The sequence below is a fragment of the Lepidochelys kempii genome, chromosome 8, assembly GCF_965140285.1.
Source record: "Lepidochelys kempii isolate rLepKem1 chromosome 8, rLepKem1.hap1, whole genome shotgun sequence".
Classification (NCBI taxonomy): domain Eukaryota; kingdom Metazoa; phylum Chordata; order Testudines; family Cheloniidae; genus Lepidochelys; species Lepidochelys kempii.
The window spans coordinates 9,076,279-9,104,164 of record NC_136387.1 but is presented as its reverse complement, the minus strand read 5'-3'; the positions used below and the strand labels follow the sequence as shown (position 1 = coordinate 9,104,164).

At 40.0% G+C, this 27,886-nt stretch overlaps 1 protein-coding gene across 23 annotated transcripts; it reads right to left on the bottom strand.

Moving 5' to 3' along the window:
• Positions 1-5,120: 5,120 nt before the first annotated feature.
• CLK4 (CDC like kinase 4) lies at positions 5,121-26,800 on the bottom strand. 23 transcript variants are annotated; one of them, XM_073355444.1, is made up of 14 exons: positions 26,742-26,800; positions 24,701-24,845; positions 21,031-21,188; positions 19,682-19,907; positions 18,390-18,480; positions 17,936-18,002; positions 14,676-14,792; positions 14,408-14,574; positions 14,202-14,296; positions 11,166-11,295; positions 10,125-10,207; positions 8,827-8,906; positions 7,023-7,110; positions 5,121-6,913 (listed from the first exon to the last, which is right to left on the bottom strand). In XM_073355444.1, exons 3-14 carry the CDS (start codon positions 21,186-21,188, stop codon positions 6,773-6,775), a joined length of 1,443 nt encoding a protein of 480 aa, XP_073211545.1. In that variant the 5' UTR covers positions 24,701-24,845; positions 26,742-26,800; the 3' UTR covers positions 5,121-6,772. The 23 variants fall into 23 exon arrangements, with proteins under 23 accessions (XP_073211545.1, XP_073211539.1, XP_073211541.1 ...); XM_073355438.1 differs by lacking the exon at positions 24,701-24,845 and adding an exon at positions 25,556-25,670 and having other exon boundaries at positions 26,671-26,758; XM_073355440.1 differs by lacking the exon at positions 24,701-24,845 and adding an exon at positions 25,556-25,670 and having other exon boundaries at positions 26,742-26,758.
• Between the last annotated feature and the right edge of the window lie 1,086 nt (positions 26,801-27,886).

The window sequence follows — 27,886 nt, the reverse complement described above, 5'->3', positions numbered from 1 at the left end:
TCCGCCCTCGGGCTGCAGCGAGCGGCTCCCGCCCCGGGCGCGCAACAGCAGCCGCAGCAGCAAGAGGCGGCGGCGCTTGGGAGCCGGCTGCGGGAGAAGTGGGGCGGGAAGCGGCGGAGGAGCCGCTTTTCTCCTTCAGTGTGTCTTAAACTGGGGAGGGGGGAGATCCTCTGTAACCCCCCCCCGGGGGGTGGATGGAAGGGAACTCGGCAATAATCCCACCCCCTCCCCGCGCTCCCAGCGCACGCGGGGGCTATGCAAATAGCCCCGGCCAGAAAAGGAGATGGGCGCCTCCTGCGCGCCCCAGGGGTGGAGCAGGCTGGCGGGACAGACGGGCGGGGGCACAGACACTCCTCCGCCGCCTTTCGTGCGCCGGGGACCCTGTCACACCCACCCCCAGGCTTCCCACAGCGGGGTCCAGGGCCTCGCCCCCCCCCCCGAGGAAGGGGAGAGCCCCGCTGCCTGAGGAGCGATGAAGGACGAGCGACCCCCTGGTCAAACCCAGCCACGCCCCTTTATATTCCTCACCTGTGGGGTGGGCGCACCCCCGAAGCTTGGGGGTTCCCAGCTAAACCCCCCCCCGCCCGGTCGGGCGTTGGGATTCCCGAGGGTTCTCCCTGGGCTTGGCTTTGCAGGTGGAGGTGGGCTCCCCTCACCCGCCTTGGGCTGGGGTCTCTCGTCAGCAGCCGTTGCCCTCTCTCCTCCGCCCCTCCCCCCCCCAGATTGCCCCCACCGGGCGCGCGCGTGCGGGGGGAGGGGGGGGTGCCGGGGAGCGGGAGCCTGGCTGCCGGCCGCAGCCCCTGCCGGGAGACTCCAGCCCCAAAACAATTTCATCGCCCGGCCATTCAAGGGGCTGACAAAAATCCGCTGCCCCAGGGGTGGCCTTCAGTGCGCTGGGGATGCGCTTTGCGCTGGGCTCTAGCCAGGCCGTTGCACAGTAAGAGTCGGTATCCAATCCGCTCCCCCAGCTGCAGGTATTGGCATTTGTCCCTGCGTAGGCTAAGACCCGGGGGCAAACTGATCTAACGCCAGCCTGGGTACAGGGCGCTGCGCCACGTAAGGGCAGACAAGCAGCCATCCGACTTTACCTTGCCTCGCCTGCCTCGCACACCTTGTATCCCACAGTCCCCGACAAGAGTCAAATACAGCGTGGGGGAGGAGAAAACCTAAAACGCCTAAGGCAAAGGAAGACAGGAGACTGAACTGAGGCATTCTGTTGTGTCTCATCAGAGAAGTGGGGCTCTTGGACGCGGGGACATCTAACCCTTCAGTTCTGTTCGGGAAAGCTTCCTCAACCAACTTTGCAATAGATTTTAGTGTAGGCTCTTACTTCCGCGTTGCACTGTCGCTGTTTTGCCCGTAGAGTTTAGCGGCCTCCAGCGGCAGAAGACTGGCCAGACCAATCCTACTGAATTTCCCTGGTTACTTCAAGGAAAAGAAAATTGAAAAGAGACATCAGGCATTCTTATCATGCGGATTGAGTGACAAGATAGCTATAAAGAAAAGAATCGTGTTATCTTCTTCCAACTATCTTTCATGCTGAGCGATATCTACAAGATAAAATATTTGCCTTCTACAAAAGTTAAAGTTTAGATTGTAAACAACAACAAAGACTACCTGCCAAACACCATGCACTTTTGTGGTGGCACTAAAGTAATAATGCTGATGCCATGCACGTGTAATAGTTTAATCAGGTTAAAGTGCCTCATCTTGTTTGCAAATGTTTGTTTGAAGGAAACTGGTATTGGACAAAGTCATTACATAAACTCATATTATGATTATCAAAAACACTTCCTGCAGTTTGTTTATACCAAACTGGCCCCCTTTTATTATTTGCATTGTAATGTATCATGTAAACTATTAATTTAGGAGCCTCATAGTCCCCTAACCTAGAAAAAGTAATGCTCAGATGATTTTATGTTTTCCTAGCCTCTGATACACATGCTATAAAATGACAGGTTTCAGAGTAACAGCCGTGTTAGTCTGTATTCGCAAAAAGAAAAGGAGTACTTGTGGCACCTTAGAGACTAACCAATTTATTTGAGCATGAGCTTTCGAGAGCTACATCCGATGAAGTGAGCTGTAGCTCACGAAAGCTCATGCTCAGATAAATTGGTTAGTCTCTAAGGTGCCACAAGTACTCCTTTTCTTTTTACATGCTATAAAATGTAACTTGTAATTCCTCTTTGGGGAACAGAGTCTGCCAGCCTTACTCACAGTGAGTTAGTCCCATAGACCCATGTAAGGGTGGCAGAATGTGCATTTCTAAGAGATGTTGGCATAATTTTAGGGAGAAAGTTTTGTAGGAGCAACCGCATGAGTGGGGAAAGAAAAGAGAAGGCAGAAAATATGAATAAATCCCTGGCCTCTGTTATGATATACACAAATCAACTCCTAACACACCACATACAAACAGGTATACATTTAAATAATACTTTCCTCTTCTGTAAACCACCTCATTGCACTTGTTCATTCTGTTGCCATGGAAATTAATATAATTTGCAGATAAGCACCAGAGCAGAGGATTTTTTGGAATTCCAACAACTGAAAAACAGATGCTAGAAAGGAAACCCCAAGTAAATTGTTTTGAGCAAGCCTGCACTTTGCTGAACTTTCTTTTAATCTCTAGGGGGGTGGGATCCACCAAGGGATTTAAGGATCACAACACTGATATCATGGCACCTAACTTTTAGGCACCTAGAATATCAGAGGAACAATGCTGTGATCCACAAAGCTGAGTTAGGCACCTAGGTTCCCTATACAGTGAATGGGGAAAGCTAGATGACTGCAAATGAAATCTGCCTAAACTAGCCCATGGGAGATGCCCACAGGCTGGGGAATGTGTTAGGCCTCAACCCTTTCTCCTAGTTAGTCGCTTAAATGCAAGCTCCAGGGAGGCATGGGAACCCACTGCCTGCAGTCAGGTGGCTTAGGTGCCCAAGTACTTTTTGAGAGAATGAGGTTTAGTTGATGGTAAGAAAAATAGAATTGCAATGTTAGCATAAGCAGCTTCATGCACAGAGGAGCAGTGCAGTAAAGTACGTAGGCTTGTGTAAGTGGTTTATAAATGACTCAGCAAGCTGGACGACTTTGAGAAAATACAGACTAGATCACTATGGAGAACAACAATAATGTTCGAATGCTGAGGATGCATCAATGGCTTCTTGCACATCTGTACCATCACCATTATGGCATGGACTGTTCTCCCACTTCTTTCCAGATAAGCCTTTTCTTCCCGGCTTGCTGTGAATCTTCATTCTTTCTCTGGGTCAGACCATGGTTTCAACCTTTTGGGATGGGAGACATGCCTTGCTCCATATCTGTGATGACTATGTGGCTGTCTCTTGCACCTGGTGCTTACATGTCAACCTTGATATGGATCCCACCTCTTCCCTTTCCATCAGTTCCTTTCCCTTCTTGTCTTTATTTTTTTCCATATAGATTTTGCTTTATTTTTGTTCCTATTTTTCTCTCCATCTCAGTTACCTCAGTTTTCTCCTTTCCTCTGAACTTTCTTCCAGTTCACTCCCTATTTATCTCTTCTTCCTATTCTTAATTCCCTTTCCATCTTTCCTAACCCTTATTTTCCCCATCCTCTTTTCCAGTTTGCTTCCCCCCACCCACCCCTTAACCTTAGAGCTTCTATGTTGTTTCTACCACTATTCACCAGAGGGCTGCATTCTGGAAGGAAAGGGAAGCTATTGGTGGCCACACATGGAAACAAAACCACACAGGTATCTCAGTACTAGAAAAAAGGGTGGGTTTATTGCCGCATTAGCCAACATGCAATAAAATTCTAGTGCAGACAGGGCAGTTCTAGCTTACATATAGGCTAGCAGGTTGAGATGAACACATAGGGGGACCCTAGAACCTGCCTTGTCCACATTTCAAGATGTGTTAGCTAACAATGGTTAAACCTCCCTCCCTAATCCCCTTGATTTTTTTCAAGTGAAGATAATACCACTGTGGGAACTCAAGGGAGAAAGCAAGACAAGTTGGACAGACATCTTAGAAGAAGCTTCTGGCAGTTTTCTGGTCCCCAGCTGCATCCACAGCTCCCTAGTACTTCTATGTGTGGAACCTCTTGCACTCTGCCAGGAAAGGTCTTATTCCACACTTACAGCACCAGCATCACCATTTGGGACCCCCAGCAGAGCTGCTATGTGTATCTTGATTTTACTTTTTGTGTGTGTTAAAGTTGAAAAAAATTATTGCATTTCCATCTCAGAGTAAACAAGCTAGTGCTTGTGGCTGTGCTGTTTCCTTTTCAAATCTATCACGGTAGGAGCCTATGTAGCATCTTTTAGTAGCTGTGTTATTGAAAGCTACACTACTCACTTTTGAGTTGAACAGGACAGAGCAGAGAGAGAGATCTTCTCCCTCTCTAATTTCTACACTGTTGTGGGCCTGGTACAACCCTGGAGGTTGATGGGATAACTATAACAATGCACTTATTTAGATTTAGTCGTCATTGGATGGACTGCTACCTCGGCAGAAGCCCAACAGCTGCCTCTGATTTGCCAGTGTGAGCCTACTTTCTCCCACTTTGCCTCAGGGATAGTTGTGGTAAATAAATTTCAGAGGAGGACTGATAAATTAAGAACAAAGGGAAATTACCCATTTGGAAGAGGCCTGTATTTCACAGCAGTAGGTGTTGCAGATAGAGAAGAGTACATCACCTCTCTCTCCTTCTATTAGGTCAGCTAGGTAAGGTGGAAAAAAAGGTACGAGAGAGGTGGAGCTTGCAAGGGAGTGGAGGGGGAAGACTATATTAAAGGGGTGAGTGTTATGAAAGATAATCATATGTGGTGAGTTGGTATGTCTACAGCGAAGAATGGGCTGTGGAAGATCTTCCCCAGCACAATTCCATTGTTTCAAAAGAGAGGTGACAGCAGATGAGACAGAACCAGACGCCTACCCAAAAACAGTTTAATGGAACGTGACCACTAATCTGAATCTTATTCTGATTTATGGATCACTTAAAGGAACAGACTTGGAGCCTAGTGCTGAGGCTGCAATCAGCCTTCTGAAAAGGCTGAACAAACCCTTTTTCTGTTTTTTGCTTTTAAGGAAGACTGGGTTGAACAACACTTCAGCTGTAAAGAATTCTAAAGGGTGCATTTCCTGTTTTAACTTGGCTTTACTTAATTTTCATACCTTGCTGCAGTGCAGTCCTACAGAATATGTAGTAAAGACCTGGATAAATAGATATATCTTGCACATCGCCAACCCAGACTCTTATAGGAACCACTAGATGAACGATATTCCAGAAGCACAGACCCTCCCACCCGACAAGCCAATCATGCTGTGTCAAGTGAGTTAAGTAGCACTGAGTAATACAATGAAACCATGAAGCGGGTGATGCAGCTAGGAGATGAGCTGGCAATGACTGCCAATTTTTTCTTGAAAATATGTCTGAAAATGACTTGGTTTCCACACTAAGCAATTATGACTAAGAATCCATCTTCTCTTCCCCCCTCCTTTGCACTGTTGAAAAGGCCTGCCAAACTTATGTTCATTAGCAAGAGTTACCAGTTTCTGAGGCTACAGCAGAATATTAGTTCTTAAGTAAATACAGACCTACTCCATGAGAATATTTAAGTCATGAAGATTTAATACTTAGGGAGATCATGTAAGTGTCTGATCCATTAATGAGGATGATTTTGCTACTAGGACAGAAAAGTCACATTGCAATTCATAGAAAAAAGCATGACTTCTTTTACAGCCATATTCCTGCTGTATTTATCCACAGCTGGCCAACTTAAAATTATTTAACAGAAGTACAAATTTGTAAAGAGTCCCTCTTCTGGTAGGCAGAAGTTTAGTGATGCAGATTCCCTCACCCTGAAATTCATGGGTAGGCAATACTTCCTCTACCCTCCTTTTCATTAGGAGTAAAGGGACGGGTTTTATGTTTGGGAGCCATGAGCAGGAGAGTCCCACAAAAATGCTACCGTGAGGCACTTTACTAAGGAAACTGTTGGTGTTTAGAGAGTCAAACAAAGTGAAAACGTCAGTGATACTCTTAGCAGACTCATCTTAACCAAGGAGTACTTGCCAGTATGGGCACCAGGGCCAACAGAAGTTTCCAGGAATTCGGACTAGTCAAGATTATATTTATGCACATATGCATCATGCCAAACATTTGGTAAAAAATGACCCATGCAAATGTACGCTCTCCTCTCTTTAGATTTGCAGTTGTGTCATTAACCATAGTTCAGAAGATTACTGCTGAGTAGGTAAAAATAGCCAGGTTACAGTAAGACCTACTGAATTTGAAAAACAAAAAACAATTAAGGGCTTTTAAAATTAAACTGCATGTAAAATATTTCAATATTTAAAAGGACACTAGTTTATAATGTTACATGTCTCCATACAGAAATGTATGGGTACATATCTAATGTTAGGTATATAAGCAACATTTTTTCAAGCATTGTTTAAACTTTAATGATTAAACACATGGACTCATGTTTCAGACTAAAGAAAAAGGTGGTATTTGTTAGACCTCTCTATGAAAGAGTATTAGTGTGCCAACAAGTTTAAAAAACTGCAACCTGTTTCAAAATAGTTGTTACTTTTCATTTTTACATTTTGGCATCCATGATTAAAACCAGACTGACCAACAAGATAAACATGGCAGTGATACAAAACATATGGACATATTTAAACTTAACTGTACAAAATAAATTAAAGTTTACAAAAATCTCATGCTAGCTCTGTTAACTGACACAGTCTATGTAGTCTCCTCAGAGAAATATATAAGATTTCTGATTTATTTATTTTTTAATAAGTCAAAGAAAGGATGCTGCAAGGCTTCATCAAGAGTAATTCTTTTGGCTGGATCATATTCCAACATTCTGCGAACAAGGTCAAATAGATTCTGATGATCTGAGTCATGACAATGCATTAATTCCTGAAAGAAAGAAAGAAAGAAACTCATTTACATAGATCCTTCACAAATATGAATCCAGCTGAGAAAGAAATTAATGATTTTGGGGTGTTTTTTTTTTTTTTTTTTTTACCTTTAATGGTTTACAGCGTCTCCTAACATATCGACCTGCAGAACTATGTTCATCCCAGTCCAATTGATCATGCTGAAAATAGCATTTTCTGCATAGAAACAGTTTTATTAAGCAATATTTTCTAAGTTTGATCTTGGAAATATCTACATTTTTCTAAGTAATTCTGAAACAGCATAAAAATTATGTATACTTCATATCCTTCTATACCTGGATTCAAGAACAGATTTTCCAGCTAACATACATACATGAGAAAACCTGTTCTCTATTGCTACAGCAGAATACTGACAACGCAGGTTAATTACTCTCTTTTCCTTGGCATTCAAACCACTAAAACAAACATTTAAACTATATTTACATGACTGACAAGTTAGAGAACCAGAAGCTTCAAAGAAGAGAATGATTTGTCCTCAGCTTAGACTGGTACATGTAAAGGAGAGGATGTCAACCTTAATTATTTTTATAACTCTTATTAGTCTTGTATCATAATTTTGGTTTCTTACATTTAATCTTTTTAGTTTTTGAAAAAAGTTGTCAAAGTGAAATTCTTAGTACAACTGGATATTCTCAAAGTCTTCAGAGACTGTACTCCCAAAACACCTAAAAGCTACTGGGTTCAAATAAAAGCTTGACAAACACACTTGTCAACAACAAGTAGGATGATGTATTTTTGGAGAGGGAGAGGGGGAGGGGAGGACTCAGGAATCTTATCCAGTTTCTGCCAAATGTAAGCATCCATTCCAAAAAATAACTTTTGAAACTTACTTGTAAAAGTAACCAACAAGCAAGCAATTAATGTAACTAACAGTGCTATCTTCCTGAATCTACGGAGACAGCCTTAAAGAAGAAAAGAGTGAGCTATCTAAAGCTTAAATCCAGGCACAACCTGGAGCCCAACCATCCAAGCCTGTCTTCTAGAGGTGCCTGTTATGTTGTGGGGAAGAAATCCTTCCTTTCCAGACCAGACCACTCCACAGTATTGAAATTACTCCATGTCTGCTTCTTTAGTCTCAAAAATGGAGTAACCTTTGTGCTATTTGCTCTCACTCCACCCCTCACTCCCAATGTGCTTGGAATGGATTGGCACAGCAGAAAATCCACTAGCTTCTCTCCAGCTCCATCGCCCAAAACCCACTGCGCACAGAGACGCAGGGAGTTTATAAAGAACTAGGCTCTGAAGTCCAGTCTATGCACTGTCTCCCCACATCCTAGACCCACTACACTGCAGACCCACACCAGTTCCTACCAGTTACGACAGTGTCCTCAGACCCAGAGGACTTGCCCCAATAGAATTATGAACAGACATCTTTCATCTCAAAGAGACTTAACTGTGAAGTCTCTTTCTCTAAATCCATCCATCTTTATTTGTATTCTCAACACTGCTGTGTGTTGGAAATTTTTGGAATGTTACAGCTATCTCCCTCCCATTTCTGCTACCCAAATTTTGCATGCACTTTAAACACTGTTGGAAAGTACAATAAATCTTCTGACTGGTGAGTTACTGATGGACTTAGGAATTGGTCTTATGGATAATCACTTGCACAATTTAGATTTTCAGGGGCTGTTTTTTGATGCTCCAGAATTTCTCAGCACAAATTATAGCTCTTTAAACAAACATCTCGCTGCTTAAGCACAATTCATAATTTATATCACTTCTCTGGCTCTAGGACTTTCTCCCTGCTGAATTTCAAAGTACTGCAGCAACCAAGAGAAACATTACAGTTTCTCTAAAAAGGTCACAAGAATCAAAAGTGTCACACAACCTAAATATAGGGGTTGCTATTAGCTCCCTCTATACCATATTTACCTTGATTTCTTAATCATGTGAGTTGGTAGAGGTCCTAACATTCTCTCCATCATTGCCAAGTGTTCTTTACTATCATGTGTCTGTAGGAAAAAAAAAAGTCATTACAATTTATATACTATTTCTTCCCTTCCACTTAAGTATACTTAATCTACACATCAAATGTCATCCATTGCTTTAATCGCAGAATCATTACACATTACTAAAAAAAAAAATCAGTTATGCAGTGCTGTAAAAAGAAAAGGAGTACTTGTGGCACCTTAGAGACTAACATATTTATTTGAGCATAAGCTTTCGTGAGCTACAGCTCACTTCATCAGATGCAATGCTATAAATATACACTATGCTTTCCAGACAGAGTAAAGTGTTCCCTGAACAAAAGTTTATTATCTAAATAAGATTATACATTCACATTTAATTATTCCAATCTTATCAGCTTCTTTATATTATAGACTGTGTTTAGGAAACTAATATGTACCCACTTTAGCAGCAAAATTTTTTTAAAGATATTGTAGACAACAGAGTTTTCTGAGTAGATCTATATTATAAGAATTTGAATTTAGAGTGACTTTCACCTGAGGAGCTCAAGTTCCTTTGAACATTAAGCTTAAATACCTATTCTTATTAGAACCATTTTACTGACATATAGTCTAAGGGACAGATAGAATGAGTGATGTGCCTGAGATCACTCACTAAGTCAGAGACAGAGTTTTGGGCAGAACCTAGAGGTACTGACTCCATCCATGCTCTAACCCATTAAGACATGTAACTACCACGTCAAAGGTTCTTGAAAGCATAGGAAGCCTTTCAATATCATATCTCCTCCTACTCAGCTATATAACTGCCCCTATACTCTCCTGATCATATACAGTATAAGACCACCACAAAGCCTATGGACTTGTGGCATACCTAGCAATTCACCATGTTCATCTGAATTAATTTTCTGAAACTTTAACATCAACCAAAAGACTACTGGAACCTAGTTCTATCTACTTAATTCCTCCCTGTAAATCACCATATCTACAAATAAATTAATTATGTAACTTTTGGTGTTTTGCTTAAGTTATAAAAGCTAAGAGGATTTTAAAAAAGAATGACTACTTTATATTTTGTAAGACATTGCATGTAACATCATGTTATCTTTATATAAAATGTATCGCTATTTACACTTTCTATTATAATACTTAAATTTGCAAACATATTTTATGCCTCTTATATTTACATTCTTTTAAGTAGATGGCATTAGAAAATCAAGTCAAGAGTCCATAATAAAATGGTACATAACTGCTTAACATACATACCTGAAATACCGTAAGACCAAGGTAATATTCAATTAGAATGCAACCTATACTCCAAACATCACAGGGCTGTGACCACCCCAGCGCTACAAAAGACAAACAAAAATTCCAAAGCATGTTTAATTTTTAGCTTAGGCTGAAACTGTATAAGTCACCAATCAACCTCCACCTATTGTTTGCCTAATTCCTAACCCATTTGTCCTTACCATTTTTCTCTCCCTGAAATCATTTTGACAGTACAGAAAACAGAATTTGGCTGGAAAAAAATGAGAACTCAGTTTTTTTAATGTGCAGCATTGTTGTAGCCATACTGGTCCCAGGATAGTAGAGAGACAAGTTGGGTGAGGTAATATCTTTTATTGGACCAACTTTTGTTGGCAAGAGAAACAAGCTTTCAAGCAATATACAGCTCTTCTTCAGGTCTGGGAAATGTACTCCTTGGGTAGGTCTACACTGCAACTAAATACCTGTGGGCTGGCCTACGTCAGGTGACTCAGGCTTGCAGGGCTTGGGCTGCGGGCCTACAAAACTGAGGTGTGGATGTATGGACTTGGGCTGTAGCCCAAGCTCGGGGACCATACCCCACCCCGGGGACCCAGAGCTGAAGCTCCAGCCTGAGCCTGAACATCTACACTACAATTTTACAGCATCACAGCCTGAGCCAGCTGTCATGGGTCTTTAATTACAGTGTAGTCATACCCAGAGAGTGTCACAGCCAAATATAAGGCAGAACAGATGGTTTAGCAGAAGTAGTTAACCTATATTTCAAGGGGGCGTTTAAGGTGAAATGGCCTGTTAACACCTCTCTGGTCATAGGTGGGGAAAGGAATAGTTAAGAATAAGAAAGTGGCTTTTTGTTGAGCTATTAATAGGGTAAGCCATCATTACCTACTAAATGGTAATAGCAGAAAGGACCATATATTAAATAATTAGGATTATCAACAACTAGTTAGAGCAGTTTATGGAAAATTACAAAGCTCTGGAGTGAACAGTAGTTAAGAAACAAGGTCCAATACATGAGAAGGTCTGAAAGTCTCTACTGACCTAAAATAACTTCAGGAGCTCTGTAATGTCTTGTAGACACTAAGGTGCTGTGATGTTCATTATCAAAAGTTGCGCTTCCAAAATCTACAACTTTGATGTCTGTATTTTTTAGTGTGCGTTCATCCCGCTTCTGTAACAATCAAAATGCACATTTGTTACATTTTCTTAATAGACATGCTTATTTAAAGCTCTAGGTTCATACACATATAATTTTAAAATACCTACAGGTTTCCAATTGACCTAATGACATGATAAACTTCCAGTCCGGCCCTATAAAACAGCACTTCCTCCCTACATTCACTCCCATTCAGCCCAACTCTAAAAAAAAAAAAAAAAAAAAAAAAAAAAAATCCCACAATAGACAAAGCAAAAGGAACAAGCTGTGCAACTTGTCCTGAAACTTGTCAGAGCAAATATGGGCTGTGTTCAGGGTGGATTTGATTTAAATCATGATTTAAATTATTAGTCAGGAAGACTCGATTTAATCATGGTTTTCTACATAAAAGTGCATTCTTGTTGGCTGTTATAACCTTAATGCATATTCTTCACAACTCAGAGATAGATGTAAGGTTTCATTTTTAGAAGGTACACACTATACATTTTTAAACAGTGATTTATTTTGAAAACTTCAGATTAGTTTTACAGTTAGAAAATGAATGATTGTTTCGTTATTTCATTTACCAAAGGTAATCGAAGCAGGTATTTATGAAGTCATTGGGAGGTGAACTATCTCCAACTCAACAGGTTAATCATTAATATTTGGAGGATTTTCTTGCCACGCTGTATTAGGAGGAGATCATCATCAAATATACATTTAAATCGTTTTATTTAGCTAAAACAACAATGTTAAGTATTCTGGATTTTTTCTTCAACATCAAACATATAATATTTTAACAAAACAAGCATATGTCCCTCACTTCTCACATTTATCTCCAGATTTCTTCTCCTTGTCCACCAGATCTATTCCACCCCCAACAATCTTCTATTCATTGAACTTTTTGAAACTTTGCACTTTTAGAGAGAGGTAAGGGATTGACTCTGTGTACACAAATTTGAAGAGGGACAATAGGGTTGAGGTCTGTTATTTCTCACCTCTATATATTTATTTAAAAACAACATTTTTGCTGTTAACAAGCATGTTACCTCTGGAGACACAAATCCACAGTTTGAGAACTGAAAAACTAAGCATCTCTGATGGTATCTTCTATACTGAGCACCGAGTCCCATTGGGTAGATAGAAAATTAACCTAAATCTATACAGAAGCCTGTGGAACCCCATAAGATTGGATCCCTAATTCATGAAGTATTGGAACTCATTTATAAAACTTTTTCTTAAACGTTACATGAATATATTGTCTCATACTACAGAATTAGAATTTATAATCCCTATTCCATGATGAGATATCTTTGCGCTATAATGTATCTTAATTAAAACTATCTTTCAGTGGATTTTTTTTTATAGAATGCTTTTTGAGGAAAAACTACTGTTTTTGATTAAAAAACATTGATTTTTAATCCACCCTGGTTCTTTTGCTCAGTGCATGTGCACATATGCACTAATGAAAATTCCAAAAATCAACATCCACTGCTGAAAATTCTGTGCCTTCGCTGAACATATCTTAATATTTTATTTTAGAATGTCCCTATTACACTCAACCAACCAATGAGACATAAGGCATAAAGTGGTTTCCAAAGAATGCATGACCCAAACCACAGAGGGTTTTAGATCAACAACTTGAGATGAACTCTAACTTAACTGGAAGCCAGAGCAATCTCTGAATCACAGACATTATGCTTTCTGGGCGAAGCTCTGCTGACGAAGTGGGCAGCCACATTCTGTACCAGCATCTCCAGGTATAGTGCATAAGAGCAAGTCAATCTGAATATGACACAAGGCATGGATAGCTATGGCAAAATCTACATGCAAAATACAATTACAAAACCTTCTTGCTAAAATGCAAGTAAAAAAGCCCTCTTACTCATATTATCTGACCATTCAAATATAGAAGATCCAAAATTGCAAACCTTAGTGACAAAATGCAAACTCAACAGAAAAGGCACATATTACCTCTGCCCTTTCATCTGTTTGTTATCCTTAACATTACACCTCTCTTATCCAGGACTATCCTTTTCCATGCTCTAAATCTTTGGTGCATGCTGATAGACACAGTAACTTACACCACTGTAGATCTAAAGAAACTGAAACAGAACTGGATCTCATCCACAAACTGAGGGCAGCAAAGTCCACATTACCTCACTATTTCCATAAGCAACTTGTGCACATTAAAAAAGGAGGAGCAACGTAACAGAACACTATGTTATTGTTACCTTACATAGCAAACCTATTAGGCAGACAAGCAGTTACCCTAACGCTATGCTCTGGGTCTCTCTCAGAAAAGAATGGAAAGCAACCCTCTCCATCCCTGGTCAGGCCCCACTGGCATAGCACCACCTGACAGACACAGAAAAAACAGCATGGACACTTGTCCTTGTCAACTGCCAGAACACTGACCAACACCACCAAACTGTTCTCCATACCATAACCAAATTGATAGAGGTCAAGTAAATCTGAGGCATCATCACTACTGTCTCTACAACCTTCCAAAAAGATTTCCTGAAAATGGGAGTAGATTCAGGACAAAACTGGCACAATTCTCAACATCTAGAGAGTTTCTTGAGCCAGGACCTAACACCATATCTCCATGCTGGACTTTTGCAGCCAGGAAAAACATAAGTTCAACACTCAGTTCTTAGATCAAAAGTTCTCTATGAACCCCCAGAACCTCAGTAAACAACACTAGCCATGTGAGAACTATCAGGTAATATTCTGCTACTTTATAGAGATCGTTTGTTGAAATCAGACCAATCTTGTCAGTTAAGAGGAAAGACAGCACATCTCAATGAACATATGGAAGCTAGCAAAGACAATTTATCACTATAACTTTTACACATGGCAAGTTATTTTTTAAAAGACCAAAGTAAAAGGCAGTGGTAAGGACAGTCCAATGGGAATTGGAATAAAAGATGTAAATTTACCATTTTAGAGTTGTACTTTACTACATAGTCAGACTCCACAAACAAAATATTTTCAGGCTTCAGATCTGTATGAGTCAACTTATTATGATGCAAAACTACAAGAGAAGGAGAAAATGGAAATCAATATTACATATATACATACACACTATTATATATATATTTCCTAAACTTTTTAGACATGCATGCAGACATAAAAGTTTACTTACAATTTATAGACTGACAAATCTGATATGCCATCTGTCTAATGTCATTAATATGAAATGGCAAAAAGCTGTTTTCTTTAATAAAGTCATAGGTACTAAGTCCCAGCAGCTCAAACACAATGCAAACATGACCATGATGATCAAACCATTCCAGCATCTGGACACAGCGGCTTTAAAAAAAAGAAAAGAAAGTAAAGTGAATACTCATCTCATATGTGGCTCATTTTGCAAATCCTTAACTCTTTGGCTTATATTCCATGTTTATACTTACAACATGCTGCTGGGATCCATGGTGTTTAAATACTCCAATACCTGTATTTCTGAACGGGCTGCCTCACGGTATCTACTAACATTTTTCACAATTTTAACTGCTACATGCATTCCTCTCCTTTGAAATAAAGATTAACTACATTAGTTCTCAAACAAACATGCAAAATTCTAATACACCCTGACCACCAAGGACACTGGAAGATTGTGGGCAACGGAGAATTGCAGATTAGTTTTTGGGCATTTAATTTTAGCACTTGAAGGCAAAACAAGTGTTATATGGTTTTTAACAGGAGCTCTGGTTAATTAGCAGGAAGCTAGGTTTTACACTAGCCTCCATTTCCAGATAGCTTCAAGATTTCACCTCAAGCAGAACGTGTTACAGTAGTCTAGTCTCAAGGTGACAAAAATATGGAACAAGGGTCTTCATTTCCAAAGAGGGGAGAGTACTGCAAAAAGTTACTCTGCAATATACACCACATTGTTCTTGATGTTTTCTAATGTCCGTGCTGGCAGCAGTGAAAATTAACTTTGATAAAGGAATAAGAATTAGCTTGCTTTTAGACTGAAGGCTTGTTTCCCACTATTGTAATTTGATAAATCTGCATGTTTTTCATTTTATAATGTTAACACTATAATTAGGGCTGACAAGCGATTAAAAAAAATTTATTGTGATTAATTGCACTGTTAAATGATAATTGAATATCCTTTATTTAAATATTTTTGGGCGTTTTCTACCTTTTAAAATATATTGATTTCAATTACAACACAGAACAAAGTGTACAATGCTCACTTTATATTTATTTTTGATCACAAATATTTGTGCTGTAAAAAACAAAAGAAATAGTATTTTTCAATTCACCTCATACAAGTACTGTAATGCAGTCTCTATCATGAAAGTGCAACTTACAAATGTAGGATTTTTTTTTTTGGTTACATAACAGCATTCAAAAATAGAACACTGTAAAACTTTAGAGCCCATACGCCCACTCAGTCCTACTTCAGCCAACAGCTCAGACAAACAAGTTTGTTTACATTTGCAAGAGATAATGCTGCCCGCTTGTTGTTTACAATGTCACCTGAAAGTGAGAACAGGTACCCGCCCGCATGGCACTGTTGTAGCCAGTGTCGTATTTATGTGTTGGGAATTAATTGAAGTGGCCTTGTTAGTACTGACCACTCCCCCCCCAACTTGGTAAGGCAACTCCCATCTTTTCGTGTGCTGTATATTTATACCTGCTTACTGTATTTTCCACTCCATGCATCTGATGAAGTAGGTTGTATCCCACGAAAGCTTATGCCCAAATAAATTGGTTAGTCTCTAAGATGCCACAAGGACTCCTCATTGTTTTTATTCTGCCCCAAGGAGTTCAGTCAAAATTTAATTAACGCATAAATTTATTAATTTTTTTTAAAAAAAACAAGCATCATCAGCATGGAAACATGTACTCTGGAGTGGTGGCTGAAGCATGAAGGGGCATATGGATATTTAGCATATGTGGCATGTAAAGACCTTGCAGTGCCAGCTACAAAAATGCCATGCTAATGCCTGTTTTCACTTTCAGGTGACATAAATAAGAAGAGGGCAGCATTATTTCCCATAAACATAAACAAACTGGTTTGTCTTAGCGATTGGTCGAATAAGAAGTACGACTGAGTGGACTTGCAGGCGCTAAAGTTTTACATTGTTTTTGTGTTTAAGTGTAGCTATGTCACAACAACAAAAATCTACATTTGTAAGTTGTACTTTCATGATAAAGAGATTGCATTACAGTACTTGTATGAGGTGAATTGAAAAATACTATTTCTTTTGTTTATCATTTTTACAGTGCAAATATTTGTAATAAAAATATAAAGTGAGCACTGTATTTGTATTCTGTGTTGTAATTTAAATCAATATATTTGACAATGTAGAAAAACATCCAAAAATATTTAATACGTTTCAATTGGTATTCTATTGTTTACCATTGCAATTAAAACTGTGATTAATAGCAATTATTTTTTTAATTGCAATTAGTTAATCGCGTGAGTTAACTGCGATTAATGGACAGCCCTAATTGTAAAGTCTTGCTTAAAGCTGAGCACAGATCCAAGCAATTCATCCTCTCTCGCTCATTCAGATGTTGTCTCTCCAGTTGATTAGTTGAATGGTAATGATTTAAAAATCATTCAGGATGTGACACCAAAATCCTGAAAAGGACCAGTCAAATGACAGCATGAACTAACCATCAAAAGGAGATGAAGAAATCAACTATAACCATGATAGGGGAACAGGAGATATGAAACATGGTTAATTACTTTAATCTGCAGCTTGAAGTACATTTTTGAAATGATCCAATACACACAGAGGAAGGAGGGGAATGTTTTGATCAAAAAATATGCCAGTTCCTTGATAAACAATCATAATATTCTATGAGGAAGAACAACATTGTCTTACTGTGTGTTCGTAAGAGGTTTGATGAATACGTTAAAAAACCACCGTTATCTAGTGGACTGAATAAATTGTTATGAGCTAGAAACTCCAGTCTCAAACTCCTGAATAGTAACTTCAACAACAATAATGCTGGTTCACTCACTTGTGGCCTTATCAACAGCAATTTCAGTTTCCCCATCTGTGATGTAGAGTTACTACTACTTATCCGCCCAGCAATTAACGAGGAGTTGCTGTTTAGTTGATGTTTGTACTGTAGTTTTTTAAAAGCAGTGTTAAATATTATAAACTGGCCTATTTCTGAAGGAAACACTGTGCTAGCAGACATTTCCCAAGGGAAATGTGATCACAGAACAAGCTTATGCTGTCTGAGAAACAAAAAAAAAGAAATATTCCATAACCAGGAATATTTTTTCATATATTTTTCAGTTTGCTTACTTAGTGCGCTGGCCAGCATTTTGTGTATAACCACAGTTTCACTGTTTCCCAAATGTTGTAAGTGCTGTGTGTCTTTTGCATAGCAACAGGATAGAGAAAACAGTTAAAGATAGTAAAATATAATTGAAGAACCACACAAAAATTGATGGGCAAACTCAGCAGCAGGTGCAATAGTATCTGAAACTACATTTATTTTTAAAGTGTGACTAGATTTCAGGTTTGTGATGTCCCTTCAATACTGATAAACAAAAAGACTCTCTCAGAATATATGACATTACATTTTATCTGAATCTGCATTTTGTGTCAAAGCAATATAACATTTGGACTATCATTTCTGATCCCAGCCAAGGGTTTTGTTGAGACAGTGCCCTTAAGAAGATAACTAACATACTTACATATTGTGATCAATGCATTCCACTACTTTTCCAAATGCTCCTTCCCCTAACGTGGCAATAATTTCATCTAAAAAGAACAAACACAAGTTAGAACAATTACTGACCTACTCAACCAATGATGAATGCTATTAATGTAAGATTTTAAAATGTGCCATTATAAAAGCGTAATTAAACTTAAATCTCAGCATTTGAATATGTTACGTTATTGGACAAGTGTCATGGAAACAATTAACTATCTCTTGATCTAATCTCAAGCTTCAGTTACTACTTTGGAACTTTCTGAATAATAGTATTTAAATTATACAGAAAAGATATGCAAAAGAACAAAAAAGCACAAAAGAACAAAACAAAGAACAATGAAGATTTCTTTAGCCCCCCTCCTCTGACATACTATTCTAAACAGAGTTTCTGCTGAAAAGCTTTTTTAAAACAAGTGTTGAAAAATGTTCTATACATCTTGCTCTTAGTACGTCTCCACTTTCACAGACCAGGTGACCCTCCTCATCATCCTCTACACTCCTGGATCCTTTCCTTCGGTGACTCTTCTGGAAACGGCACCAAGATCGTCCAGCCAATCAATATATGACAGTGAATTCAGGGCAGAATACGCAATTCATTCAGCAGGGAGATATTCAGGCATTCAGTTACGCACCAGGGCACGAACAGTTGGCAGGAGCAATTTCAAATTCAGTCCCCAGAAATTCACAGGGCACAGTTTATGTTACAGAAGAAAAACATGGCAAGGAACAGATTTTCAGATAAATACTTCAAGTGATAAAGCAACAGAAAACAAAACACAATTGTCTCTCAAACACTGGTTTAATTGAAGACTAAAAGATTAAGACTGCAATGTCATTACTTAGTAATAGCTTGCTATTAAACTGGAAAAAATAATCTTTATTGTATTGTGTATATATACAGTCTTTTAACCAGGGGAGAGTTCCTTGACTGACCAGTAAAAGGTTTTAAAACAATGGTTTTAGAAATTAAATATTACTTTTTTCATATTTAGAGAAACAAAAGAGAAAAATTTACTCAAAAAGCCCTTGAACTGCCATGTATAATCTAACACATCTTTCTGCTTCTACTGAAGAGTGGGGAAGTATGAATAATTAGAATCATAAAACTTAGAGCTGAAGATATTCATGCTATCTGGATTTTTTTTTTTTACTGTGCCTATTTGCTTATCCAATCTTCAATAAAACATTCAACAGCCATCAGTCAGACACATGAATGATCAAAATTATGCGAGGAGCAAGATATGGAAGAGAAAGGTCTCTCTTAGCACATTACAGGCATCAGTTACATGTCATGTTTATCCATTAAATTTAAATACAAGGATACATTATTTCAATTCTTTTTTAGTACTGGAATTCAGCAGTGTCTCAAACTGGCTGCAAAATAGCTGTTTGACCACACTGTGAAGCAGGAAAGGTCCCTGCATTTGTTTCCAGAACAGAATTTAGAGGATGTCAGTAACCTAACTATTGGCCAAAGGATATTTCCAATGGAACCAAGTCTTGGATAGAACAGTACTAATGATAAAATTTTTCCTAGTATTATCTGTTTACTCTGTACCAAAATTCTCATCTAATAAGTATATATACACACACTTTATATGTACACAGGAAGAGATTCAGCTATGAACCCTTTATATATAAAATATATCTGTCCAAGGTACTTGTGGCTTAGGATTGAAGTTTTAATCACTAATCTATTAATAATAAAGTTAAAAATTACTCATACCGAATGTGAATGGTGACTGGAGCAATGTCGTCTCTTATGCTTCCTTTTATGACTACTTTTCCTGCCCCGACCAGAGGATTTGCTATAGTGGTGATGGTGACTCTTTTCATAGCCTCTGTGATAATGCCTGTGGTCATATACTTCACAGAAGTCATTTCTGTATTCCTCAACATATCTCCGGTCGTGATGATCTCTCTCATTTATGGATCTATCGTCCAAATAATGACTGAAAATACATTTAAAGTGAATTTTCTCCACTTTAAAAATACTTATGTTCCGACAAGAAAAATTTGAGTTGCTAATGCTTAACTGAACATTTATGGCATTTTTATTTACAGCACGAATTCTGCTTTATATCATCTCCCCCTCTAGCAAACAGCTAGAGATTTTCAGGCTAATTTATATGAGGAAGCTGGTTAAGTCATCTGTCTAACATATATTACCTTACTTTGGAACTGGGTAAGCAGAATAACCTGTACAAGTAACAAGAAATCCAGATCCAAATAGGAAATATTTGTCTCAACAGCTGGCATAATTCCATTCCAACAACTCAAAATGTCTCTTTAAAACATACAAAAAATCAAAGATAAAGTGCAAACCCACCCTTTCTTTGGTATACACCAATGATCCTCTTCCATGTCCTTAAAACACACAAGCATAAAAGACACAAACTTAAAACCAATTTGCCATCCTGAAAAATCTAAAAGGGAGCTACTCTTATTATTAGTACTCTCCATTAACACACTAAGAACCAGAGAGATTTTTGGGTTTAAAACTCTCCCCTCACAAAGCAGGGGCCATGAAAGCTGCAGAGCAAGGAAAAGAGCACCTCGTGTTGCCGCACATCCACTCCTACCATTTTAGAAGCAAATTGATGAGCTCTTTAAAATGTGGTCTTCCGCTTTCAAAGGAAGGACACAGAACACTATATCCCCTCTTAAAGGAAAAAGAGAGAGAAAAGCAAGACACCTGAACAATGAATTAAAGCAATCTAACCCATACTTACCCTCTTATGAAATGTTCTAAGAGAGCTAAACTTCACCTCCCTCCCCTATCCTCATACATGAGAAACATTTTATTTGAAATTTAATACTACATATTGTATTTCAATATAAATCCTTGCTATGTGGGTATTCACAGAAACAGATTACATGTTAATATTTTGTGTCAGAGAATCACAGTTAAATAATTTAGATCATTGTATCAGCAAAACAAATTCTCTCAAATCTGGCAAATAATGAGCCAAATCCTAAAGGAATTACTTGTCTTGTCTGCTCAAAACATTTTTTTGATTTAATTTTATTTACAATTAGAGATATCAGTAATTGGTAACCCAAGAAGTCTTTTACCTGTCTGAAACTTCAAGATGATGTGATTTATAGGGTTTGCTTTCTTGTACACTGCTGTGGGACCTCTTTTTGCGTTTATGGGGAGCACTGTGCTTTCCTTGATCCCAGCTTTTTCTATCATCCCACTCAGAGCAATGACTTCGTTTTGAATGCCGCATCTGTCATGGAAACATTTAAAGGGAAAGAAGGGTTATATTTTAGTATACACTGAAATGATACAGTCTACTAATCCAGATTCAACAGGCTGGTTCATACAGAAATCAGTTTACCACCGCTCGTTGGGGGTGGCTTAATCATATCAGTGGGAGAGCTCTCTTCTGCCGGCATAGAGCAGCTACATAGGAGACCTTACAGCAGTGCAGCTGTAAGATCCATAGTGCAGATATAGCCTAAGAGTTGTATATAGTTAGGACTCTGTGTTGTCAAGATATAAAAATGGCTACAGATTAAGTCCTCATCCTACACTAAGGGCTTGTCTTCATGTACAGCACTGCAACTGTGCTGCTATATTGCTTTAGTGAAGGTGTTACTACGCCGATGGGAGAGCTTCTCCTATTGGAAGTTAATTCACCTCTCTGTGAGGTGGTAGCTATGTTGACAGGAAAAGCTCTCCCATCGACACAGCACTGTCTACACAGGGGGTTAGGTTGGTATAACTATGTGGCTCAGGAATGTGCATTCTTCACACCCCTGAGCCACAGTTATACCGATATAGGTCTGTAGTACAGACCTGTCCTGAGATTTTCCAGAGTAGACTTCTGCTCAGATAGAGAGCCCCCACTGATTTTAGAAACTCCACACAGGTGCACGGGTCTTACAATAGTGAACCTCTATGCAAACTTGGAGCAAAGTGCTTACATACCAAAAGTTGGCAGAAACATTTTTAAAAAGAAAAAGGAGTACTTGTGGCACCTTAGAGACTAACCAATTTATTTGAGCATGAGCTTTCGTGAGCTACAGCTCACTTCATCGGATGCATACCGTGGAAACTGCAGCAGACATTATATACACACAGAGATCATGAAACAATGCCTCCTCCCACCCCACTGTCCTGCTGGTAATAGCTTATCTAAAGTGATCATCAAGTTGGGCCATTTCCAGCACAAATCCAGGTTCTCTCACCCTCCACTCCCCCACACACAAACTCACTCTCCTGCTGGTAATAGCCCATCCAAAGTGACAACTCTCTTCACAATGGATACTTGCACATTGTGAAGAGAGTTGTCACTTTGGATGGGCTATTACCAGCAGGAGAGTGAGTTTGTGTGTGGGGGAGTGGAGGGTGAGAGAACCTGGATTTGTGCTGGAAATGGCCCAACTTGATGATCACTTTAGATAAGCTATTACCAGCAGGACAGTGGGGTGGGAGGAGGCATTGTTTCATGATCTCTGTGTGTATATAATGTCTGCTGCAGTTTCCACGGTATGCATCCAATGAAGTGAGCTGTAGCTCACGAAAGCTCATGCTCAAATAAATTGGTTAGTCTCTAAGGTGCCACAAGTACTCCTTTTCTTTTTGCGAATACAGACTAACACGGCTGTTACTCTGAAACCCATTTTTAAAAAGCGGACCTATTTCCATTCAACTATATATTGCTCAGGATCTGAAAATTATTCTCTCTTTCTCTGCAGATGGAATCCCGCAAAACTCCCAGGGTAGAATTTTTATCCTTGAAATGATCAAGATATCCACCACTCTCTAGACAAAATTTCCTGATATACGTCAGCAACAGCTTTCCCCTTCCACCATAAATTAGCTCCATTAAACAAATTCCATTATTTTGTACCCCTTCAAGTCCCTCCCCCTGGCTAGCTTACCTCTTTTTATCCTGTTACACATTATTCAGCTGCCCTCTACCTCCCTCCCAACTGTACTCCGAACTACATACTATATGAAATGTACAACTTAATAGATCTTACTGTTATTAGAGCAAATTTTTAGAAGACATTTTGGAATATTAGTTCACTTCAAAAACTCAAAGAATGTTTTTCATCACTATGCAAATTAAGGAAGATCTATGGAATGCAAACCACTATGGACTTTTAAAATGTGTTATTTACAAAATTACAGGTAGCATCAAACTGTTAAGGGAACACTGAGTAAATCAGAGGTGTGCTGCTAGTTGTGACACAAAGAAATCCTACACATTATATAGCGGGGGGGCACCTCGCTTGGAGGATGTTTGATTAAGCATAACAATTTCAAGTTAATTTAGTGTCTAGTCTTTTTTTGAAGACAGGATGTGGATGAATGAAGATTTAAAAACCTATCAATCACAGCAAAGTAACCCACAAGGACAAGTCTGATATTCCATTGGGGTTTAAACTTCCGAAGAGAAAATAGTCAGTGACTAAACAGAAAAAAAAAAAAATGTCTTTGCCGATAATTCAAGAGGTTGTGATGGGATTTTATTTTGGTGTATTAGAATCTAGAGAGAATAATTCTTGGAAGGCAGCACAAAATTCAAGTGTTCATTGCTTTTTCAAGACAGAAAGAATACTTTCCTAAACGTAAAATAAGGAAAGGGGTGGTAAAGGCTAGAAAAAACAGGTTATCCTAAAACACTCAGGGTTGAGAAAATGTGGAAGAAGTGAGTAAATGTTTCCACAAATAACTTACTTGTTTTATATAAATGCTTTGTGTTTTATTTTTTATTTTTCCTGACTGTTTAAGACTTGGATGTGTACATAAATCTTTTTTCGCCCTAAACTTGTTACATTTAGTTACAAGGAAAAATAAAACAGGGATAAGTTGTCTAACTTATCTTCCCTCAGTATCTTACATTTTATGATTACACTGACATTTGTCTTAAGTGACGACTTAAGTGACTGAAAAAAATAATTTACTTAATAAATGAGATCTTCAAATAAAGATGGAACAAAACTGTCCAAATTTATCCCTCATGCCTCCATAAAAGCCAACAGCAATACACCTCCTTCCCTCCTCTCCTCCAGGTTTCTTATGCAATATGATTTCCTGGTCATTGGCCAGTAGGGGCTCACAGGAACACCGTAGGTGGAGATGGTAGCTTCAGGCCTCACATCCATATCAGTATGCTTTGCGGAGAGGAGGAAAAGAAAACCACCTCCTCACTTGAAAAAATAAAGTGAAAGAATCAATTTTTCACTGTTCCTGGCTCCAATTCACTAACGCAAGGAAAGTGAGAGAACCCTTAAGTCAATCCTTTTGAGGAGAGCGAGGAATGAACAAGAATGAGAATAGGCAATGGTATGGTGATCAGGAAAAGACTGAGATAAAGTACATTTTCTTAAAAATATTTATTCATACAGAACTGAAGTTTATAGAAGTTATGTTTATTTTCAAACTTTATGCCATAAACCAGTGTATGCTTGTAACTGTTGTTTTTTGTGCTGTATGTTAACTTGGGTACTCAAAAGTAAACAATCTTCAAACATTTTTTCCAATAAAATCCACATTATAACAAAGTTTATACAATTAGCTCTTTATATGTTATTTTATATGTAACTAATATATAAACCAGTAACTGTATATGTATTAATTCAGAATATAAGTTAAGATATTGCACAGATTTATTTTGCCAGTCTTACTGTAACACGGAGCCAGATTTTAGAATTATCTATAGAATCACATTCTGAACCTAGTGCCTAGGTAAATATGCAGCACTGCAATACTATAATCCATACTAACCACAGTTCTTAAACTCCATTAGCACAGAACTATGCAGGTGTTTTTCAAGTTAGCTGCTCTGCCAGAAAGAAGTGCAGGAGCAGATACAGAGTTTCTGCTGTCAAGTGTTCGATGTAGTGACCGCTGAGACAGGCACATGGCCTTACTGACAAGCAGAAAAAAAAATTAGGGAACAGCTATACAATCAGGAAATCAAAGTCCATTTGTACATCCAAAGTGGTCTTCTGAATACATATTTTAAAATGTGGAACAAACATATACACACATACATATATAGCGTGCTAGTAACTCATACCACATATTAAGACAAATTCTAAAATTAAAGTATAAAACTACAATCATCATACTTGAATAAGATTGCAATGAGAAGGCAAGTGAATGACCACTCATTTCAGAAACTGATCACTGACAATTATATCAGCAATTCTGACTTGTCTCTCCACACCTGGAAGCATTTCTTAACTCTGAAGTTTATACAAAGAATATTATGAAACAACAGCATCAGAATGTTGTTAATTTGATCAAATTCGCTTTTTTTTGACTTCTGACAATGGTAAGAAATACTTCCTACCAATTTTCTTTCAAACAGATTTTTAAAAAATCACTTCTATCATCAGTTTTTAAAAGAAGAGAAAGCACAGTGTTACAAGAGAGGATGAATCAAAAGGTATAAAAATGATCTACTAGATCCTGCAAACGTGGTTAACTTTACTACTGTGAGTAGTCCCAGTGAAATCAATGAAGTTACTCAGGGTAGTAAAGTTAAGCACATGCATAAGCATTTCCAGAATCAGAGCCTACCTGACTATATTTTCAGCGAGAAGCCATTCCCCCATATACCCCTCCACTCCTCACCTTTTGTCTCCATGCCCTACTCCAAAACCATTCCTCTTTATATCCATGCCTATTAATTGAAGACTTCAATTTCTCTCTTTTTAGGATGAGGAAGTTTCCTCTTCCCTTCATTCAGCTGCAAATTAATGAGGATTCCAGTTTTTATCATCACACCCTAACCAATTCAGTCTTGCAAAAGTGAGGCAGTTGTTAGGCCCGGAATGCACCAGAAAATTAAGTCAGCCTAACTACTTCACTCAGGGGTGTGAAAAATCCACATCCGTGAGTTGCATAGTTAAGTTGACCTAAATCCCCATGTAGACAGGTAGACTAAATCAACAGAAGAATTTGCTACTGCCTCTTAGGGAAATGGATTACCGACTGCCAAGAAAAGACCCTCCCATTGGCTTCGGCAGCATCTATGCTAAAGCGCTGCAACGGTTCAGCTGTGTCACTGTACCATATCGAGTGTATGCAAATTAAATGTAAAAAAGGTACCCAGAGAGTACTAACCAATCGTGCAAGGAAAGGGAAGACCCAATTCCCCTAAACTGCCTGTATCCCAGGTCCATCACAGGCCATCCTCCTCCCCATGAGCTACCATGGGAGCCAAGGCGCACTGGGACGCTCCTGCAAAGGGCCCCCGGATGTAAGAGCTGTGGAGGCCGATGGCCCAGCATGGGTAGGGAAGGCTCCTCTACTGACACCTGCTTCCTTTGCCAACCGCGATCTACAGTCAGGGTCCAAGGCCCAAGTCTCCCTGGCATTTCCGGGGTGGGGTGTGCGGGGGCGGTTTTACCAGCAGGGTTCTCACCGCGGGGGTTATCTGCAAACTGGGCAGGTGCCAGCGCCACCCCTGTGACAGCCCAACGAAGCCTGTCCAGAAATGAATCACCCCCACGAGCCCTCACCTTCCCCCCCTCCAGGCCCTTCCCCCCCCCAAATTACCCCCCTCAGGCCCTTTCCCGCTACAATTACCCACCCCTCGGGCAGCGCCCTGCCCCTCCCGAAGCCCCGCGCCACAGCGCCCTAGCGACCAGCTTGGAGCTCAGCCGCCTCGAGTCCACCACGACGTCGGCCTCCCCCGGCCCCTGACATGAGATTGGGATGCGGGAGAGGTCACCGTCGTCACTTACGGCAGGCGAGGAGCTGACCGAAACCCTCCACAAACACAAACAAAATGGCGGCCGCGCCCAGCCTTAGGTACCTGCAGTTCGCTTCCCGCCCGCCCCCGGTGCGGGATGGCGTCACACGCACCTAGCAGGGGATGGGATAAGAAAGGAAGAACGAGACTCCGCCCCTTAGCGGGAGCGGCGGCAGGGAAGCATTGAGGCTCCGAGACTCCGCCCCCTGTTGGGGGGAAAGGGAGACACTCCCGACTGCCCACCTGGTGGGGGGACGAAGGAGGAGCAGAGGTTTATCCCCTATTTGTGGGGCTCTGTAAAGCGAGGCAGAAGGATTCTGCCCTGCTGGAGGGGGGAGTTAAAGGGAGGCTGTGCAATGGGAGCTGTGGAAAGCACTCAGCTGCCCACAGGCCCTTGCGCGCTGTGGGCCAGAACCTCAAAGATATTTTACATACCTAACTCCCATTGAACTCAGTGGCGTTTGGGCACCCAAATAACTCTGAGGATCTGGCCTTGGGGACCTATCCCACCCTACTGGACTCATTCAGTTACTCACAGACCTGCACCACCAGTGGCTCTCCTTGCCCCTTGGCAGCCGGACCCATGGGGGAGTCTGATTTCTGGAGGAAAACAACCCCCCAGGAAGGATGTGAGAGAATTAATACTGTGATAGCTGCACCCAGGGCAGCTGCTGCTAACCACACCAGTGAATAATGCAGTAACATGTCCTTATTGCTCCTGACCCAGGATTTCCTGAGTTCCTATGCCCTTGGCTGTGCAGGAGATGAAGATGTTTAGTATCTCCACCATCTCTCTCAGCCGATCTACCTGCAAAGCACGCAGCCCGCTCTGTCTAGGCTGCTTTCCGCTGGGGACTCATTTTTGCACTTCCCTCTGGGAGGATACAGCTTTTGCTATTTTGCAGAGAATTTTGCTCAGGCTCCATACTGAGCTGTCTGTATCTGTGACAGCAGAGCAGGACCCTGAGCAGATGGCCGCTAGGTCAATGCTAGAACCTGTGCTGGTGCTGCTCCGTTACGTTCGTGGAAGAACTCTATTCCACAACCCATGCTTTGGACTCATGTCCCGCCTGGCTGGTGAAGGCTAGTGGGGAAACACTTAGTCCTTTTCTGATGGAGAATGTCATGACCTCCTTTAAGGAAGGACATCCTGATCTTCCATTTCTGGCTAGGATTATGGAGCAGGTTACATAGATGCCTCTGAGTTT